This window comes from Physeter macrocephalus, chromosome 14 (assembly GCF_002837175.3).
Source record: "Physeter macrocephalus isolate SW-GA chromosome 14, ASM283717v5, whole genome shotgun sequence".
Taxonomy (NCBI): domain Eukaryota; kingdom Metazoa; phylum Chordata; class Mammalia; order Artiodactyla; family Physeteridae; genus Physeter; species Physeter macrocephalus.
In genome coordinates this window covers 124,563,596-124,584,699 of record NC_041227.1, presented here as the reverse complement: position 1 = coordinate 124,584,699, position 21,104 = coordinate 124,563,596, and the positions used below count along the sequence as shown (strand labels likewise).

The 21,104-nt window shown below is 54.2% G+C and overlaps 1 protein-coding gene across 1 annotated transcript; it reads left to right on the top strand.

The window, feature by feature from the left end:
- The first annotated feature begins 9,509 nt into the window (after positions 1–9,509).
- ENGASE (endo-beta-N-acetylglucosaminidase) lies at positions 9,510–17,667 on the top strand. Its single transcript, XM_028499900.1, has 14 exons — positions 9,510–9,631; positions 10,313–10,380; positions 10,525–10,726; positions 11,714–11,862; positions 12,449–12,606; positions 13,134–13,282; positions 13,545–13,710; positions 14,650–14,753; positions 15,085–15,193; positions 15,373–15,563; positions 15,927–16,075; positions 16,536–16,641; positions 16,914–17,028; positions 17,224–17,667. Exons 1-14 carry the CDS (start codon positions 9,510–9,512, stop codon positions 17,641–17,643), a joined length of 2,208 nt encoding a protein of 735 aa, XP_028355701.1. The 3' UTR covers positions 17,644–17,667.
- Positions 17,668–21,104: the final 3,437 nt, after the last annotated feature.

The window sequence follows — 21,104 nt, the reverse complement described above, 5'->3', positions numbered from 1 at the left end:
TGGTTAAGACTCCACGCTTCCACTGCCGGGGGCATGGGTTCGATTCCTGGTCGGGGAACTAGGATCCCGTATGCCACACAGCATGCCAAAAAAATAATAAAATAAAATAAAAATAAAAATAAATAAAATAAAAATTTTGCATCAAAGGACACTGTCAAGAAAGTGAAAAAACAACACAGAATGGAAGAAAATATTTGCAAACTGTATCTGATAAGGGACTTGTATCTAGAATATATAAAGAACTCTTGCAACCCAATAATAAATGACAAATAACCCAGTTAAAAACGGCAAAGGGTCTCAATAAACATTTCTCTAAAGAAGATGAACAAATGACCAGGAAGCACATGAAAAGATGCTCAACATCATTAGCTACCAGGGAAACGCAAGTCAAAACCACAGGGAGCTACAACCTCACAACCAATAGGATGGTTGTAATCAAAATGACAAAAGTTGGCAAGAATGTAAAGAAACTGGGACCCTTGTACACTGCTGGCAGGAATGTAAAATGGTGCAGCTGCTTTGGAAAATGGTCTGGCACTTCCTCAAACTGTTAAACATAGAGTTACAGATAACCCAGCCGTTCCACTCCTGTGTATGTACCCAAAAGAAATGAAAATATATGTCTACACACAAACTTGTGGATGAATGTTCTTAGCAGCATTACTTGTAATAAACAAAAAAGCGGAAACAACCCAAATGCCCATCAGTGGATGAATGGATACATAAAATGTGGCATATCCATTCAATGGAATATTACTCAGCCATAAAAAGGAATAAAGCACTGATACAGGCTACAACATGGATGAACCTCAAAAACATTATGCTGAGTGAAAGAAGCCAGTCACGAAAGACCACATATTGTATGATTCCATTTATAGGAAATTCCAGAATAGGCAACTCCATAGAGAGAGAAAGTAGGTTAGCTGTTTCTGGGGGATGGTGGGGGTAGGGGGAGTGACTGCTGTCAGGTATGAAATTTCTTTTTGTAGTGATGAGAATGTCCTAACATTGATAGCAGTTGTAGTTGCACAACTCTGTGACTATACTAAAAACAAATGAGTTGCACAATTTAAATGGGTGAATTGAATGGTATATAAATCATATTTTCAATAAAGTAGTTATAAAAAGCAAACAAAACACACACACACACACACACACACACACACACACACACACGCACCAGAATGCCTTGCCCTCTTGTGTTGAGCTGCAGAGCCAGTCTCATTACCCCAGGCTTGACTTAGCATGGGGCTAGGGTACAGGGTCCAATGAGGCGGGATGGGAGTGTCAGGGATAGTTCTTCCAAGAGCATTAACAAACAAACATTTTGGAATCAAATGATGGATGAGATGAGATCACGCAAACACAGGAGGCTGACTCAGGTGCCAAGCGAAGCATTCCAGAAGGAACAGCTAATTGAGGACCATGGCTTTCTCTCTGAAGTCCCCATACAACTGGAGTAGGGACTAGAAAGGCACAGTGACCTCAAATGCCCCTACCTCAACTGGCCCTGGTAACCAGCTCCTCCCAGGGCAGAATAGAGCACAGCCCTTTTCTCCTTAGGTAGATGACCAGGCGAGGACAAGAAATTTCTACCTTAGAGATTTTCACAAGTAAGATTAGAAGTCCACACACTCTAGATAATTTGAAAACATCCCTGCTTAAAGATAGAGAAACTGTTCCTACTGTTCAATTGAGATAGCCACTAAGTTAGTTGTCCATTCAGTTGAGAGCCTACCTACTAAAGATATCCAACAAGTATGTATTAAATGCTTACCATGTGGGGGGAAAACTCACAGCAGAATTATCACAATCAAAACTTAAAATGACAATGCTTGCTACATTTGAGGAGATAAAAGACAAGATTGAGAATTGTGGCAAATTACTTGAAACTAATGAGAAAAAGAAAGAGCCACATGGAAACTCTAGAAGTGGAAAATAAAACGAGTGAAATGAAGAACTCAGTGGATGAGTATGCCAGCATATTATACAGAGCTGAAGAGAAAAATCAGTGAATTAGAAGATAAACCTGAAGAAAATATCTAGTAAGAAGGATGGAGAGACAAAAGAAACAAAGGACAGGGGTTTCCCTGGTGGCGCAGTGGTTGAGAGTCCGCCTGCCGATGCAGGGGACACGGGTTCGTGCCCCGGTCCGGGAGGATCCCACATGCCGCGGAGCGGCTGGGCCCGTGAGCCATGGCCACTGAGCCTGCGCGTCCGGAGCCTGTGCTCCGCAACGGGAGAGGCCACGACAGTGAGAGGCCCGCGTACCACAAAAAAAAAAAAAAAAAAAAGAAGCAAAGGACAGTATAGAGGCGATATCTCTACAGAGGCGACACTGAGAAAAACCTCCTGACACCTAGGCTCAGAAGTCACACCACAGCCACTTTGGCCATATTCCAGTGGTCAGCCCAGAGAAGGGATGGGTAAAAGGCTCTAACTTTGGTTGGGAGGAGACAAAAAGAATTTGCAGCCATGTCTAATCCATCAGAGATGCCACTTACAAAATGTCATTTGCCTCGGAGTAAATCTAACAGTAGATGTGTAAGACCTCTACATAGAGAAAAAAATATTATTAAGAAAAAAAAATCTAAATCTATGGACGGTAATGTTGGTTCTTGCCCTCTCAGAGGCAGATGCCAAGACAGGATTGGAGATACACGAGATTTGTAATTATAAAAGGATATAACTCAGGAACAGCCAGATGGGAGAGAGGCATAGGCGAAAGCATGTGGGGAGGGCCTGGGAGCTTCCATGCTCTTTTGGGAGGGTGCTACCCTCCCAGCACCTCCATGGGTTCACCAAGCCAGAAGCTCCCCAAACCCTATAGTTCAGGGGTTTTTAAGGAGGCTTCATTACATTGATTGGCCATCAGTGATTAATCCAATCTCCAGTCCCTCTCCCCTCCCCGGAGGTGGAGGTGTGCATACTGAAAGTGCCAACTGTCTAAGCAAGGTTGGTTCCCTAGCAACCAGCCTCCATCACGTGGTGGGGGGCTCCCCAAAAGTCACCTCATGAACTCTGTTGTGGTTGAAAGGGGCTTTTTATAACTAACAAAAGACACCTTTACGGTTCTTATCATTTAGGAAATTCCAAGGGTTTTAGGAGTTCTGTGCCAGAAATGAAGACCAAACATACATTTCTTATTACAAATCACAATATCACAGAGCCCAAAACAGACTCAAGCATGTGTGGGCACTTGATTTTCCAGAAAGGAACAGTGCAAAGCACGGGGTAGAGGACGGTCTTTCCAAAAATCATGAATGACTCAGGGTTCATATGATAAAAAATAAAACATAGATTAAAAAATAAAACATATATACAGAACAGACAAACAACAAGGTTCTATTGTATAGCACAGGGAACTATATTCTATATCTTGTAATAACCTATAATGGAAAAGAATCTGAAAAAGAAATATATATATATATATATATATTTAACTGAATCACTTTGCTGTACACCTGAAACTAACACAACATTGTACATCAACTATACTTCAATTAAAAAATAAAATAAAATAAAATGTGACCTCCTCCCTCACATTATAAACAAAAATAATTCCAGGTGGCCTGTAGACCAGAAGGGGGAGGGCAAAACAATAAAGCTTCTAGAAAATAACAGAGGATGGAGTATTCCATATTCTCATGAGTTGGGGGTAGGGAAATACATTTTGAAAAAGACACAAAAGTACTAATCATAACAGAAAAGTCTGATGAATTCTACTGCAACAAAATTAAGGATTGGGGGATTCCCTGGTGGCGCAGTGGTTGCGCGTTCGCCTGCCGATGCAGGGGAACCGGGTTCGCGCCCCGGTATGGGAGGATCCCACATGCCGCGGAGCGGCTGGGCCCGTGAGCCATGGCCGCTGAGCCTGCGCGTCCGGAGCCTGTGCTTCGCAACGGGAGAGGCCACAACAGAGGAAGGCCCGCATACCACAAAAAAAAAAAAAAAAAAAAAAAAAAAAAAAAAAAATTAAGGATTGTTTTGGATGAGTTAGCGGGGCGCTAACAGAAATTACAAAGCATCTAGAACTTACTGAAAGTGAAAGCTGTTGCTATCAAAACCTGTGGGATACAGTGAAAGTCATTCTCAGAGGGAAATGTATTCCCTCAACTGCATTTATAGGAAAACAAGAAAGAGTTAAAAGTAAGTGAACAACACTGTCTACTTTTGAAACCAGAAAAAGAACAACAAAATAATTCCAAAGAAAATAACAGGAAAGAAAATAAAAGCAGAAATGAGTGAAATAGAAAACAAACAAAAAATAGAACAAAATGAAGAGCTTGTGTTTTGAAAGGACTGATAAAATAGACAGTCCTTCAAAAAAAAAAAAGCATCAGGAAAAAAAAGAAAGAATACTCAAATAAACAACACTGGAAATTAAAGAGAGGGCATAACCAAGAGATCAAAAAATATGATTAGAAATGACTTAATACCCTACATTTGAAAACCTCAATGAAATGGACACTTTTATAAGAAAACACTTATTAGCATAAAATTGGCCCAGGAAGAAAGAGAAAAATCTGAATAAGTCAGTAACCAGAAAGGAAGATGAAATATTAAAGACCTACCCTCAAAAGGCAACTGGAAGTTGTAGACATAAAAAACAAAGAACTAAACTTCACAATTATTAACTAAAAATTCAGGAAAGCATCTTCATGACCTTAAAGTTGGGACAGCCCTCCTAAATAGAAGAAAACAGCAAAGCCACAAAGGACAGTATTAATAAACTTGACCATATGGGAATCTAAAAGACCTATAGTACAAGATAAGCAGGCATATATTTGTTCCATTTATGTATGTAAGAGGCAAAATATTAGTATTTAGAATATATGCGACTCCTACACATCAGGAAGGAAAGACAACACGGTAGTAACGGGCAACCCCCCGCCCCAACAGGTATGACACGGAAGAAAACTCATTTCCAAGTGGCTGACCAACACGAAAAGCTGCAACTTCAATTTAAAACAACAGCCAGACACCTACGGGCACCCACCAGGTGAGCAAAAATCTTCAAGTTTTATAATATCAGTGTCTGAGAGGTTGTGGAATAACCTGTTTTTACCCCGCACTGGGGAGGATGTTGGTGACGGAGCACACGGATGGCAGTTTGTTACTGACTTAAAACTGAAAACGTGTGTGCTGTGGCTCTCAGCAACTCTAATCCTGTTTTACCTGAAAAAGAAATAAACCTATGTATACCTCAAACGGTCTATACAAATATGTTCATTTTAACATGTAAAAAATAATAGCAAACCAATGTTTACTATTTAAATGTCCACCGATGGGTAGATAGGTAAGTAGATTGATGTGTCAAAATGATAGCAGAGTAAACAATAGTCAAAACAAACAAATTAGAGCTATTTCAATCAATGTGGCTTGATTTCAAAAATATTGCTGAGTGAAAAAAAACAAGACAGAGAATAATGTGTACAATATGATACCATTTCTGGATACCATTTTTATGAAACACAAACAATGTTGTATGGTTCCAGATATATACAGGTGTGTAAAAGTATTTAAAGACATTTGGAAGGATACAGGTCAAACCAATAGAATTGGGGGAATGTTGAGGGGTCTCAGGAGGACAGGGGAGGCAAGGAAATGGGACGTGGATGAAAGGGAACACTCATTTCCTCTGCAGTGCTTTAAATTTTTAAAAGGAGAAAATGAATGTAACTGTTGTGCAGGTATAATGATACAGGGACCCTGCGAGGGCAGGCACGCCAGGTTTGCCACAATTGTTGAGGAGTGTGTGCTCACAGATGGAGGTGCACAGGCAGGCGTGAACCAGGAGGGGCTCAATATTCGTTGTGCAAGACGTTCAAGCGGGTGCCTGGGCACAGCCTCGAGTGGATGTTAAGGTGAGGTGGGTGGTTAGAGCCAGGAGCTGGGCCCAGCATCCTTTCATTCCTTAAGCCTTTGCTGAGCACCTAGGAGAACTCTGTAAAAGGGAGCGTGTTGAGCTGTACCACGCAGGCCTGCAAGCCCTGTGCTGGCCCGGCTTCAAGACCAAAGAGCCTGGAGTCAGTGACAGACACATCAGTGGTTTAATGGATGGGGGAGCTTACATGTCGGAAGCAAGGTCTTGGAGTGACAACCCACCATTCTGTGTGCCGTCGACGGCGGGCAGGACGTGGTGGCGTCTTTGCTCCCAGGGGGAGGGGGTGGTTACCAGATATAGGGGGAATTGACATCAGGTGGGCTCATCGGTTACCAGGGGAACAAGCAGAGGGGCACACTCCTCACCACTCCTTTGATAAGCTATCGTGTTGATGTTCAGATCTAAAGCTAGAACAATCTAGCCTGGGCCAGGGGCAAGTATGTAGGAAGGTCAGTCAGGTGAGTAGGGTGCAGGTGGAACAGGCACTGGTGGAGCAAGGGAATAGCCACCTTGAGGGGCCTGACCATACAGAGCGATAGTTCAGAAGTAGTCTTTAGTGTGATTTTTGCTCTCACCCCAGCTGGTCTGAGGTAGCGCTCTGAGTGAAGGGAAAGTGGGATTCACTGCAGAAGGAATGCACTGAGGAACAATAATAAGATAATAAGATTTTGAAGAAAACCCCCCCCAAAACAAAAACAAAACAAACAAAAACCGATAACAGCCTTGCAAGGCAGGCTATTATTTTGAGAGGCTTTTCTAAATTCCTGTGTTCTCCCCCTGTCGTAGTTAGATTCAGCTACCAAAATACTATTGGCTTAAATCAGATCGTCGTAGTTTATTTTCCTTACATAGGAATTCAAACACCACCAGTCCAGGGCAATACTGTGGTCCGTGCCACCGGGGGAGCCAGGCCCCTTCTCTCTGGTTGCTCCATGCCCACCCAATGTGGCTTCTGTCTTACGGTCTCAGACGGCTGCTGCGGCGCCTACCATCACATCTCACACCCACCTGGCCGCCAGCCAAAGGCAGGGAAGAAAAAGTGGGGGGCGTGTTCCTCTGTTTTGCAGGCACAGCCAGAATTGCAAGTGTGACTTCCATTCTCGTCTGGAAACCAGAACGTGCTCACCAGGCCCCTCTAAACTGCTGGGGATGTTGTCTTCATCTGGGCAGCCAGCAGCCAGCTGCCAGCTAAAACATGGGCTTCTCTCCCTAAAGTACAAGGGGAGGAGGGATATTGGGGACAATTTGTTGCTGCCACACCCTTCAGCATATGAACAACGAAGCCTGTGGAGCAGGTGACGTCCACTCACCTGGTAGGAAGGCAAAGCAAGCAGATGTGAGTCCAGGTCTCCGCTGGGCCCAACCGAGGGGCAGATGTGGCAGCCAGTGCAGGAAACACGAGGTGCGCAGCACCAAGCCGGTGGCACAGTTGGTTGGTCAGGCAGGGGAGGTCCCCAGGCTCAGGTACCCGAGCCAACCTGGCTTCCTGTGCTGGCATGGACAGAGCCAGGAGGTGTCGGTGGGGCCCCCATGGCGGGGCAAGGGGGCTCTGCAGCAAGGCTGCAGCGAAGATTCAGGATCCCATTTCACTTTGAATTTCAGATAAACGAAGAATTGCATAGTATAATCATGTCCCGTTTCCATACGTTGTTTATCTGGAAATCACATTTAATTGGGTGTCCTGTACTTTATCTGGAAATGCTACAAGGTGAGGGTTTTAGGGGGCCTAGCCAGGCTTTGGAGGGGTGTGGAGCCCCAGCGGGACCAGCGTGAGCTCCAGGCAAACATGGGGACCTCCAGGCTCGTCCTGATCCAGCACAAGGATCTTGAGACCAGGAGCCACAGGGACCTGCAGGGCAGGCGGCAAAGCAGGGGCCAATGCAGAAGCCACAGACCAGAGTCTTCCCTGCTCTGGGGAGGGTGTGCAGGGTGACTTAAACTTCCCTGCTCCCCCAGAGCAGAGGGCAACACTGCCAAGAGGAGCAGAGGAGGGAGGCCCGAGTATTCTTTTCCCCCAGAGACTGAGCATTACCCTAAAGAATCTCTAAGAACTGTTTTAGTTCTGAGGATGGAAAGTTTATTTTTACCACTAAGCTGCAGGTAAGCGGCTTAAATGCACATCAGATACAGACTCCACATCTTCTGCGCTCACCTGAGCACAGCCAGAGGGGGCTCTTGACCCGGCTCCCCCTTCTCAAGGCAGACTTCCCAGGGCTTTGCAGTCCCTGTCCTCCCTGTGATCACTGCCGCCTGCTCCCGAGGGCCCTGTCTTCCCTTGCAGCATGGCCGGGATACATATTCCACAGCCTAGTCATTTTCCCCACTCTCAGGGTTTATGGAAGCTCGGGGCCTCATAAAGTTCAAAGTCTGCAGTGATAATAAAGAGGCCCACTCAACTTGGCTTGGGCAGCAGGACACTCCCAGCTGTACGAAGGGGTGCTGGGGGCTGGGTGAGGGGCGCCTTGGGCGGGCCCAGACTCAGCCCTGCGGGGCCCAGCCTTGAGTCCAGGCACTTCTCCTCACACTCCACACGCTGGGAACCCCTCTGTGCCCAAGATGCTGGGGAGGTGCCACCTCTGAGATACCTCCAGGCCCTGTGGGCTTGGGGCCCTGCAGATTCGGGGGTGTAGAAAAAAATTTGTGCTGCAGTGGAAACTATGCATTATCTACATACTGCACATCCTGCTGTTATCTGATCCTAGCTTTTTTTAAAAGTTGAGGTATAGTTGATGTACAATATTATATAAGTTTCAGTACAACATAGTGATTCACAGTTTTTAAAGGTTATGCTCCATTTATAGTTATTATAAAATATTGGCTATATTCCCTGTGTTGTACACTATATCCTTGCAGCTTATTTATTTTATACATACACAGTAGTTTGTACCACTTAATCTGATTCTAGCTTTTTATCATCTTCTTTACAACGTGTAAATTGTCTTGTCCAGGCGTTCAGTGATCTTGCCCACCCCCCACTCCTGCGGAAAAACTCATTCTGCCTCTAATAACGTTCTCATTTCAATATTCCTGATCTATAAAAGGCTCTCTTTTTTGATTCGCTTTGGAACTGGTTATAATACCTGTCTGGTTCCTTCGCTGATTAACCAATAGGACAGTCTTTAACATTTGTCTATATTTATACCTGAATGAGAATTATTATTTCACCTTTTTCTGAAAATTATCTTTGAATAGGGATTAGACGAATTGAGTTCAGATATCGCTTCTACAACTTACTGACTTTGTGACCTTCGGGAGATAGCTTACCTGAAAAAGGAGGCTGGCGAGGCCAGAACTGGTACAAAGGTGCTTTCGGGAGCCCTGGGCTCAGACCCCGCCCCTCCACGCCCCGTCCCCGCCCCTCCACGCCCCGTCCCCGCCCCTCCCCGCCCCCGTCTCGTCCCCGCCCCGCCACAGGCCCCGCCCCCATGCCTTCCTCCCCTACAAAGGTCCGGCGGCAGGTGAGCCAGCCCAGAGCGCGAGCCGGGAGTCCTTCCAGAACCCAGTCGGGGCGGGGCAGCTGCGCCGAGAAGTCCCCATTGGCCGGCTGGCGGTGTCAGGGGCGGGTTCCAGCCTGCGATTGGCCGGCAGCCGGGCTGCCGGGCGGCGCGGGCGGGTCAACGTCATGGAGGCCGCGGGCGCCCGGACCCGGGGGGCTGCGCGGCGGCGGGACCGGCGGCTGCGGGCGCCGCTGACCCTGAAGGAGCAGCAGGATCCCCAGCCAGGCGTGCGGCTGCCGCAGAGGAGGTGGGTAAGAGACCGGTGGGCGAATCCTGCGGCCCCGTCCCGCGGCCGGGCGCAGTGGGGCCAGAGTCGATGGGCGCCCGGCCCAGGCCCCGGGAGGCGCGCTGGGAGCTCCGGGCGCAGGACAGCAATCTTCGGCCCCCAAGCCCCCTGTCCGCGGAGGGTCCTGCCCGCCGCCACAGCCCGCACAGCAGCAGGCACGGACAGAGTCTCGGAACCGGGAGGCGACCTCAGCAGCGGGCCAGGCTGGGAATCCTGGCGCCCTGGCGGGAAGCTTCGACATCCTCATCTGCGAAATGCGCTGATCGTGCCTCCCACCCCTGGCGGTGGATCTGCGCAGAGGATCCGAGCGTGGCATTTTTAATTGCTCAGGGCAGGCCAGCGTGTGTAATTAGGATTATTCGTGCCCATGCTGGGCAGGAAAGGGGTTGGTGCCTGGAGCGGGGACATCTGAACTGGTCTTTGAGGAGGTGGAGGATTTCAGTAGGTGGAGAACGGACAGAAGGGTGTTCCAGTTTGAGGGAACAGAATGGGCAAAGGCACGTTTCCATAGTTTGCATTAAAAAATGTAAGCCAGAGGACATCTCCCCCTGCATGTCTAAGTGCGGGCTGGTCTGTTTGCTTCAAAGTGCTCTTTTTCTTTACCCTTTTATTTAAAAATAATTTAACTCTTTCTTTGCTTAGAATTGAAGAGGATCAAGAAGAAGCAGTCTTTCGAGAAGTGGTCACTTTTACCCCAGACCCTTTGCCAGGTGAGAAGGACCGAGGCTCTGAACACTTGTGTCCGTGTTCACTCTTGGAGCTTCTGGACAGGGCTGCCCCCTCCCCATCTCAAGTTTTCTGTTATTAATCCCATAATTTCCACTGATTCCTCACTGTTTCCCTCCTCTGACCAGTTCGATATTATGACAAGGACACCACCAAACCCATCAGCTTTTACTTGTCTTCCCTGGAGGAACTCTTGGCGTGGACGCCCGACGTGGAGCACGGCTTTAACGTGGCCTTAGGGCCCCCCGAGTGTCGGCAGCCCCCTTTGAGCAGCAGGAGGCCCCGGACTTTGATGTGCCATGACATGATGGGCGGGTACCTGGATGACAAGTGAGGACACTGCGAGGGCATCGCCTGGCGGGAGGGGATGGCGGGGAGGGAGCGTGCCACGTGGTAGAAGGAGCACTGGATGGGGAGTCAGGAGATGGGGCATCAGCCCACACTGCCAACACCTGGGAGAGGAGCTCAGGCCTCTTTGTTTCGTCTGTAAGAAGAGGGCACTGGATTAGGCAATAGCTGATGCCTCTTTCAGCTGTGAAACTGTTTGATTCTGAGGACTACCCACACCTGAAGTCTGGGAGGCTGGAGAGGGCACCAGAGCCGGGACCCTCTTCAGATGGCCTGGCCCAGAAACTTGGTTCTTCAGCTGATTTCTTTCCTTCATCCTCCTCGCTCGAGCTCCCTTCCGTCTTGGCCCACTGGCTCTGGAGGCTTTCCACCCCCTCCCCCCGCAGCCGGGGGCACTTCCTCCAGGTTGCCGCGGGATCAGCTTAGAGATCTTAAACGTCCATAAAACAATCTTAGACATGGCATGGTTGGGAAGGCTTGAGTCAGAGCTGGCCATCGAGGTACAGACCGAGGGGGGTGATGTGACCTTGGGTGTAGCTCACGTGGTTGTCAACCCCAACCTTACGTGCAGGCAGGCTGTGTCCTGGGGAGCTGCTGACCTCAGAATAGAGTGGGACCCCAGGCACGGGAGCTCTGCGTGAGCCCCTCCCCGTCTCTTTCCTGCTGTCCTGTGTTTGTCTGCTTGTTGAGGCTAAGCACGCTCAGTCCTTCGAGTCCCATGGCGGGTACCTGCACGGCCTGGTGAAAACGTTTCCCCTGAGACTCCCCCGCTCAGCGTCCGGGCCGTGGCCTGACTCTGCTTCTCAGCCGTTAGGCAGGGCCTGGCTCACAGCAAGCTTGCCGTCAGTGCCGGCTGCATGGAACCGAAGAGAATCTTCACTCATTCGCCATTGCCCTCCCTTTTCACCGTGGGGTCGTCGTGTCCTTGTCTGTTTCTGGGTCCTGACTTTGTTCTCTTTCTTCACCCAGGTTTATTCAGGGCTCAGCCGTGCAGAGCCCCTATTCCTTTTACCACTGGCAGTACATCGACATTTTTGTGTACTTCAGCCATCACACGGTCACCATCCCCCCGGTAGGCTGGACCAACGCTGCCCACAGGCATGGGGTCTGTGTGCTGGGTAAGGGCCAAGGACCCGCCTCCAACCCTGCCAGACTCGTTGGCACACCTGCCAGGTGACCCAGTGATGAAAGGGCTTGGGCTTCTGCTGCTGCTTAGTGGGTAGAGCTCCTTACCTGCCTTGATGGGTTAGGACAGGCAAAGGCAAACTTTTTCTGGAAAGGACCAGACAGTAAATGTTTTCAGCTTTCCAGGCCACTGGGTCACTATTGGAACTGCCAGAGAGACAATAGCCCCCACAGACAATACACAAACAAATGGGCTGGGCTGTGATCCAGTAAAACCGTTTTTACAAGAAGAGGTGGGGGGCCGGATACAGGCTGTAGGTGGTCCACCCCTGGGGAGAGCAGTGCTTCTCAAGATTTCTCCTGCATCCAAATCATGTACTGCCTTGTCTAACACTGATTTTGGGGCCCCGCCCCCAGGGTATCCGATTCATTTGATATCTGGGGACGCTGGGAATTGGAAATTCTAATAAGGTTGCAGGCGACAGTGACGCTACTGGTGCAGGAACCACACCTTGGGAACCACTGGGTCAGAGGGGAAATGATCCCCGGGCCCGACCTCGTTTCTCTCCCGTCCCACAGGGACTTTCATCACCGAATGGAAAGAAGGGGAGCGGCTCTGTGAGGCCTTCCTGGCTGGGGGCGAGCGCTCATACCGGGCGGTGGCCCATCAGCTGGTCCTGATTGCCCAGTTTTTCCGATTCGATGGCTGGCTGATCAACATCGAGAACTCTCTGAGTGTGAGCACGCCTGGCCCGCCAGCCCCTGTGCCCCGCGGGGACCCTCCATCTCACTCCTGGCCTCACCAGGCCGGTCCCTGCTACGGCAGCACTTCCTCCGTCTCAGTTAGAGCCGGCTCCTACGCCTCTGCCACTTCACAGGGAGATGGATGTTCTCCAGCGCGGTGCCCAGAAACCTTGCCCGCTGAGCTTTGCTTCTCTGGCTCCTTCAGTGCGGCCCTTTATTCCTCCCCGGTCTCTGCTTTGCTTGGGCCACATGTGTGGCTTCCTCTTCACGCTGCCTTCCCCTTTCATTGCGTTTTATCTTTTCCTGATTGCTGCGTCCATGTCCTTCCTGCTTCAGAAAGAACGGAAAGTCGGACCTCTGGCTGGACCGTCTGCTCGGCAGCCGTGGGGCTGAGGGGCTTCCGGGACCAGGACCCGTTTGCTCTGGGGTTAAGTGTCCTCCTGTCTGTCCCGTGCCAGGCGCTTCTCACGACAGACCTCTCTGGGCCTCACGGAAGGTCTGTCTCCTTCCCTGTCTCCAGCTGGCCGCCGTGAGGAACGTGCCCCACTTCCTCCAGTACCTGACCACTCAGCTGCATCAACAGGTCCCCAGGGGCCTGGTGCTCTGGTACGACAGCGTGGTGAGCAGCGGGCAACTCACGTGGCAGGATGAGCTCAACGAGCACAACAGGTGAGCCTGCAGGAGGGCGGCCTGGGCCCCCGGACAGGGGCAGGAGCCCCCTCTGTCTTCCGGAGGTGTGGCCGGCATGGCTGCCTTGGGGAAAGTGAGGGACGGGCAGAGTTGTCTGATACCCCGAACACCAGCCGAGAGAATGAGCGCCTGGTCAGCCCGGCCGTGCCCAGCTCTACGGGTCACAGTCTGTGGGCTGAGCGGATGCAGGTGCTTGAGGGGAGAAGGCCCGGGCTTTACAGCGCCCCCTTGCCGCCCCCAGGGTCTTCTTCGATTCCTGCGATGGCTTCTTCACCAACTATAACTGGCGGGAGGAGCATCTGGAGCGGATGCTGGGGCAGGCTGGGGAGCGCCGGGCCGACGTGTACGTGGGAGTGGATGTGTTCGCCCGGGGCAATGTCGTCGGGGGCCGGTTTGACACGGACAAGGTGGGTGGTGGCCTTTGAGGCCGGGGAGGTGGTGGCAGTGGCCTGGGTGCCTGGTGTTCCTGTGGACCTTTCATTGCCATCTGCACCTCAAGGGAAAGAGAGGCAGCAGTGATCCTCCCCAGAGTGGGGAAACTGAGGCACCAAGAAACAAGCTGTGCCCTAAAAATCTTAACTTCCAGCCCATTTCTACAGTCAGATGGTACAATTTTTACCTAGGTGTTAATGTCTAAAGCACCTCTTCCGACTGCTGGTCTCATCTGTAGCTTTACTTCCTTTTGGACTACGTGCTTTGCAGGGCACTGAGCTAGCATTGTAAAGCAAGACGTGGACCCAGAGGAAAGCCGGGGGGCATATTTTGGTGTTTCCTTAGCCCAGGGTGAAGGACTGAGGTGAAACACCCACAGTTTCTCGGGAACTGCTGGTTTGATAACTAGTGAGGTTTTTCTGGCGAGGCAGGCGGTGTCAGCAGTGAGAAAAGAGAAGAGGGTCCCGCGGGGGCTGCTGCACCTGGTGTGGGATAAGTGGGGAATCAGCCTGTCCCGGGGCTGTCAATCCTGCCCTTCCCAGGCGCCGTGGGGACGTTCTCAACTCATTAATTAAGCTTTAAGTGAATACATTAATCCAATAACTGAAGATTCTCTCCGCCCCCTGTGAGGCTGATAATATAGTGTGAAGTGTAGTGAGAGAGAGAGAGACGTGTATCCCGTGGGCGCCCCGCGTGCTGGCCCCTGCCCCTCGGACATTCCCCTCTGCGCCTCCCCGCCGCCTGCGCCCTCTTCTGGGAGGCTGAAGAACTGCAGGGATGAGCCCTAAACGCCCGGAGTGGCGCTGGGGCTCCTGCCTCCCTTTCCGGGCTCCCCGCTTCCCCAAACCCCCCATCGCCATGCGTGGATGCTGGTTGCTGGGACGGGGATATCTCCCTGACTGCTGTCTCCCTAGTCACTGGAGCTGATCCGGCAGCACGGGTTCTCGGCGGCTCTGTTCGCACCTGGCTGGGTGTACGAGTGTTTGGAGAAGGGGGACTTCTTCCAGAACCAGGACAAGTGAGTCCTGCGCGTCCCGGGGCCTGAGTGTGGCCCATGGCAGGGAGGGTCTCAGGTGATTTCGCCAGCTTTTGGCCTTGCTCCCCTGGGGGTGGGGGTTAAGGCAGGGCAAGGGGTTCAGCTGCCCTGGCTGCTCCTGGGGGTCGTGGAGACCAGTTAGTTATGCAGGAAGGACAAAGGTTGGGGACCCCGAGGAACCGCTTCCTGCAGACTTGCAGTGGGGGGCTGCGGTCACTCGGGAAGGGGTGCCGGAAAGCCTGGAGTCACGAGAGTGAGTTCAGGGCGTCACGGAGCCCTCTGTGGACCTGAGCCTCCATGCGTTTCTCCGCAGGTTCTGGAGTTTGCTGGAACGCTATCTGCCCACGCACAGCATCTGCTCCTTGCCCTTTGTCACTTCCTTCTGCCTGGGCATGGGGACTCGAAGAGTCTGCTATGGCCAGGTGCGTGGGTCCCATGCTGGGCGGCCGGGGGCGAGGGGCTTCCTGGATGTGCTGCATCTTGGCGAAGGGGCTGCCTTCTCTCTCGTCTTTGGTCTTCACCTGGGACCGGTGGGAGGGGCCTCGGGCGTGACGGCTCTGTCTGCGCCCCGCCCTCCCTCCACTTCTGTCTCTTTCTTCAGGAGGAGGCCGTGGGGCCCTGGTACCACCTGAGCGCCCAGGAAATCCAGCCCCTGTTTGGAGAGCACAGGCTGGAAGGGGACGGACGGGGCTGGGTGAAGATGCACTGCTGCCTGGCAGACGCCTGGAACGGGGGCAGCTCTCTGCTTATCCGGGGGCTGATTCCGCCCGAGGTTGGAAACGTGGCTGTGAGGTAGGTGAGTGAGTGGGGCTGAGACGTAGGGCCTGTCAGCTTCCCCCATCATCCAAGTCAGTCGCCTAACTGGGCAGGTGGGCAGCAGAGGCCAGAGGACAGAGCTGGGATTTTGTTTTATCGTGTGAAGAACACGCAACATACAGTTTACCATCTTCACCGCTTCTGAGTGTCCAGGAGAGCAGCGTCAGCTACCTGCACGCTCTTGTGTGTGTTTTCCTTTCGCAGACCTGAGGCTGGCCTCGCGGGCAGCCCGCTCCCCATCCCTGCCCTGGAGGGAGAAGTTGGCGGACGGGACCCGGAGCAGTGCCGCTTCCCAGCGGTTTGCCTGTGGCCTCTCATCACAGGACCTTCCTCCTCCAGGTTATTCTCCCTGCAGGTCCCAGTGCCGCCCAAGATTTTCCTGTCCATGGTGTACAAGCTAGAAGGGCCTTCGGCTGTGGGGGTGGCTTTGGAGCTCACCACGGGGGACGCAGGCAGCTGTCATGTGGGAGGCGTCTCGGCGCTGAGCGGTGAGGGGACGTGGTTGGCTCCTTCCTTCCTTACAGGCCTCTGCCTTCTCAGGGGATGTCTCGGGGAGGAGGAAGCTAGAAAGCTGCACGGGGTGCGGGGGCAGCTGGGCTTGGGGGCACTGCTGTGGTCCAGGCCTGGACAGGGAGGTTCGCCTTTCAGCTGGAACCTCTGGGCTGTGGCCCTGCGGTGCGGGGTTGGAGGTGTGCTCCCAGGGTGGGTCTCCTGCCAGCTGCTCCCTGAGAGGGAGGATGTCCACGGGCCAGTCCTGGTCATCCATCCCTGAGTTTTCCTCCTCTCTTCCCTGTTCTCCTTCTCCTGAGGCCTCAGCCCATCGGGCCGAGAGCACCTGGGGCCACCAGGGAGTCTTGCTGGGCCCCCGGCTCCCGATTCAGTGACACCTCCCAGTGCAGTTTCCTTTGGACTCTCCTTGTTAAAGTCTTGTGTCTCTTGCCCCACCAGAAACGAGCTCGAGGCGCGGTCCCCGACCCCTCCGGGTGCCCCCGACCAAGCTAGCCAAATGGGTGGGCCGCTGCGGCCAGCAGTTCAGCGGGGGCTGGGTCCAGCGGTGAGTCCCTCCCCTTCCTGTTGAATCCCCGGCCGGGGATGGCCACCCTGGGCTGGGGATTGAAGAGTGAGGGGCCGTCCACTGAGAAGCCCCAGAACTGGTGGGAATGGAGGGGCCCTGGGCCGACCCCTTGGATTTCAGGCAGCTCAGTGACACAAGACCGCAGGGTCCACTTTGGGCTGGAGCTCCCTGTGGCTCGGGGCCTCTGAGCAGCCAGTCTGAAGGTGCCAAGCTGAGGCCCCTTGGGACCGGCCTCTGTTTGCCTCTCCCAGCTGCTACGAAGTGAATCTGCGGGGCTGCCTCCTGCAGGCCCTCTTCGTTAATTTCTCCCGGCCTCCGGGCAGCCGGGAGGAGGAGAACTTCATCTGTCGCCTTGGAGAGATCCAGGTGAGGTATCTCAGGGAGCCGGCTGGGGCTCGGCTGGGGCATCTGTCCGGCTGCAGATGAGGCCGAGTGCCCCCCTGCTGCCTCCGCTGGCCGGGGGATTGGGGCAGAGGTGCGGGGGGTGGACCTCACAGGGCCAGGCGCCCTCCAACCAGCCCTGGGCTCTCGGGCCGTGCTGAGCCTTCTCTCTTCTGGCAGGTGGTGGATGCCAATAGCCTGCTGACCCCTCTGCCTCAGGTGCAGGCCGTGACTGTCTCGCAGGTGCGCTGGCAGCCGGCCGCCTCCGAGGGGGAGAGCGGCCCCGCTGGGCTCCGGCTCAGCTGTACTCTGCACTGGGCCTACCTCCTCCCTCACGTCCGATGCTTCCGGATCCATTGCTGCCGAGGGTCAGGAGGTGACTCTCCTTGCAGCGGGCCTTCGGAGCCAGAGAGGCCCACGCTCCTGGGCCTGGCTTTTGTCAACCGGTATCGGGTAGTGGACCTGGCAGTGGCAGCCGCAGAGCCTGGCCGGGATGGCCGAGTGGAGTTCCTGGTGGAGCCCATCCCCAAGGAGGGGTTTCTGGTGCCGCGGGCCGAGTGGGGCAGGGCGGCCATGCTGTACTCCACGCCCCGCACGTGAGCAACCATTAAAGCACAGTCTCCCACCTCAAGGATAAGGCTTCTTCCGCACTGGGGCCTCACCCATGTGCGGGGAGGGCCCGGGTCCCGAGGGCTGGGCCAGAAGATCACGGGCCCCGGAAGGCTGTGGGCTGTGGCTCTTCGTTGGGGCATTGGGATAGGAAAACTGAGAAGTCAGTTTGCTGAGTTGATAATTCCAGGGGTGAATGGACCCCCCCCCTTTTTGTCTAATCCCTCTCCGTAGTATACAGTTTCCGGGTACAAGTGAAAAGATTTGGGAAAATTTAATCTAGAAAATTCCATAAAGGGTATTGCCTAATAGGCTGAAAGACGCTTATGCTGACAATGGTGACCTTTTATTCCTGCAGCTGGGACAATTAGGAGCGAGCTTAATTGTGGCGAGAGGGCTTCGGAACAGGGCCTTGAGACGCTTCCAAGGTTGGAAATGAGATAGAGGGGCCCCGATGGGGGAGCAGGGCAGTGGGGTGGGGGGGCCAGTAGCTCCGGAACAGTGGCCCCCGCAAGTGCTGAGAGGGTGTCCCCGGGGGGCCTCTTCCCCAGGAATGGGAGCCCCAGGCCAGGCTGCGCCAGGTCACACCAGCCCCAGGCAGGGCAGGCCCCCCGGGCCAGGCCACCTCGTGTCCTGGCTTTCCCGGTTTACCGTCCCCGAGCCAGAGCCACTTCCGAGCATTCCCATCGGCCCTGTGTCCTGCTTCGTCTCTGCCGGGTCGTAGGTGCAAGCTAGTGAGCCCAGCGAGCTCGGGCAGCAGGAGGCCGGGCAGGGCCCAGGAAGGCCCTCGGGAGGCACCCAGCAGCCCCCCAGCCCTGGGTGCGGGCTCCGGGCCGCCTCCATCACACCCTCCGGCTTCGCCGCTCCCTTGAGCAGGTGTTAGTCCGGAGCATCAAGGCATCGGGACAGCGGCCCTCCCCGCTGTGGCCCCTTCCTCCCGCTTCCTTCTCTCTCCCCGCACCTCCCTCCTTCCTCTGCCCGGCGCTCTGCACGGGGAGGAGGGGGTAGGCGAGCCAGAGATGGCTTCTCCAGCCACACAGCTCCCCTGTTGACACCTGGGCCGCTGCAGTGGCTTCCCGGGAGGGGTCTCTTGACCCCGCAGCCTTGGGTAACCCTGCTCCCCTGCCCTCTCCAGGCCTGAGCGGGCTGTGCCCTGACCCTTGGACGAAGGCCGTCAGCCCCTCTTTCTTGGGGTCTCTCACCCCCAGGCCTCATAGGCCACCGAAGGGGGTTACTTTCCTGTTCCTCTTGTCCTCCTCCTGTGCTACTTGAGGTGGACGATGCCAAGGGCCAGGACCCTCTGGGGTGACCTCCCAGCCGGAGGGTTGGCCTGTGCCACGCAGGGTCAGCAGACTTGATTTTATGCCGCAGTGAAGGAAGAGGCCGCCAGGCGGCAGTGCAGCCACACAGCATCCGTCCTGGTCCTCGGAACTCGGAGAGGACCGCAGGACGCGGAGGGGTTCTCCTTCCGGGGCCGACGTTTGCCTCCGTCTCCACCTGCCCTGCTTCCCGGGTGCCCACATGCCCCTTTCCCAGCCCGACGCAGGACCTCTGGTTCTACGTCTTTCCTAATTGGGAACGTTTTACTCTAAATGCCCCACACGTGTGGCGCAGCTCAGCCCCAGGACGGGAATAGGTTTGTCTGAGAGCGGGGAAGAGGGTTCCTGCGGGCCAGGAAGACGCCTCCACTGGTTGACCCTGAACAGGTCTCCCAGCACCCCCGATTCTCCCTGTGAATCTGGAGCGTCAGGAGACTTTCGGGGGTTGGGGAACCGCTCCCTTGACTCCCCCTGGAATGCTTTGAGTCCCCCCCCAATTTTGAACTGGGGGGAACTGGGGTGGGGGCTCCTGGCTCCTCCCAACCCAGTTCCCAGAGGTGGCGGTGGGGGGCAGGACCGGGCACCCGGAAATAGGCAGCACAGCTGTCATGCCCCACTGCTCTTATTTCAGGAGGCTTTTTTTTTTTTTTTTAAGTGCTGGTTTTCCGAATATTTTATGCAGAGAAGGAGGGAAAATTTATAGTGGCAATTATTTTCTCACAGTCTGGTGAGCAAGCAATTAGAAAAAAGGGGGTTTAGCGGAGCATGGCGTGCTGCGGGATCGCACAGCCCCAGCTTCCCAAGAGCGCGGTCCCCGGTCCCACCGACGGTCAAGGCTCCGATGCAGGAAACTAATATGTCGGCGTTTAAGCCTGTGCCCCTCTGGCGTGTGTAATCGCTCCAAAATAAATGATCCGACGCTGTGAAAAATGAAGAACGCTGGTCTTGGTGAGACGGGGGGCGGACAGCGCGTCTCGGGTTTGGAACCCGCCCCCATCGCAGCCCCCAGCCCAAGGCTTTCAAGCTCTTGGCTGGGATTCTGCTGCTTCCCTTCTCAGCTCTCCCTCCTCTTCTGGCTGGGGGCTGAGGATGGCGGCCGCTCTCCTCCACCCCGCTGCGCCGGGACTGGGGACACACCCGGGGTGGAGCAGTGAGCTCACCTTCAGGCAGCTCCTTTCCTTGGGACCACGGCTGGGCCCCGGCGCACAGGCAGAGCCAGTGGTGTGGGCAAGATCCCCGAGAGCACCGGCCTCAACTGCCCAGCCGGCCCTCTCGTCTTCAGATGTCTGCCCCACCGGTCGTCAGACACCCATGTGGAGCAGCCATCACTCAGCAGCCGGCGAGGCCGGGGGGCCCTTCTGCCCCAGACTCTGCAGGTAACGTCACAGACCTTGCTCGCGGGGTAGACAGGGCCAGGCTGCGGGGAGCACGTGTGAGCCCTGCCTCCAGACTCCTGGGACGGGATGGGGAGACGGCAGTCTGGAGGAGAGCATGGGGGCTCTAAAGATCCCCGAGAGCACCGGCCTCAACTGCCCAGCCGGCCCTCTCGTCTTCAGATGTCTGCCCCACCGGTCGTCAGACACCCATGTGGAGCAGCCATCACTCAGCAGCCGGCGAGGCCGGGGGGCCCTTCTGCCCCAGACTCTGCAGGTAACGTCACAGACCTTGCTCGCGGGGTAGACAGGGCCAGGCTGCGGGGAGCACGTGTGAGCCCTGCCTCCAGACTCTCTCCCAGAGGGTCTTCTGACTCCCCTCTGGCCATGTGGCTTCCTGGGAGGAGCTGCCCGTCCTGGGGCCACCCACAGTGGGCGTCCTGGTCCTCTGTGCCCTCTACCCTCTGTGCCCGGGAGCTGGCAAATCAAAAAGAGTTGTCCTGGTTTGAAGAAAAATCTTTATTAATAATCTTAATAATAATAATGCGGTTGATTTGAATGGTCACACCTTGGAAGCATACAGAATGGTAAGAAAGGAAGCCTGGGGGCCTGGCTGCAGTCCCGGGGTTGAGAGGGGTGGGAGGGCGCGGGGCCGGGGGTGGAGCTGCTGCAAGAAAAGGGTCCAGAACAGCAGAGGGTGGAGGGGCCTGTACAGAGGACGAAGCCGGAGGCAGGGCGGGGCTATGTACAACGGGAATAG

Bases quoted from the DNA above. Each gene is read 5' to 3' on its own strand.
- ENGASE (XM_028499900.1), top strand. From the start codon at position 9,510: ATGGAGGCCGCGGGCGCCCGGACCCGGGGGGCTGCGCGGCGGCGGGAC. The intron at 13,283-13,544 runs GTGAGCCTGCAG...TGCCGCCCCCAG, and splicing joins GAGCTCAACGAGCACAACAG to GGTCTTCTTCGATTCCTGCG. The intron at 13,711-14,649 runs GTGGGTGGTGGC...CTGTCTCCCTAG, and splicing joins GCCGGTTTGACACGGACAAG to TCACTGGAGCTGATCCGGCA.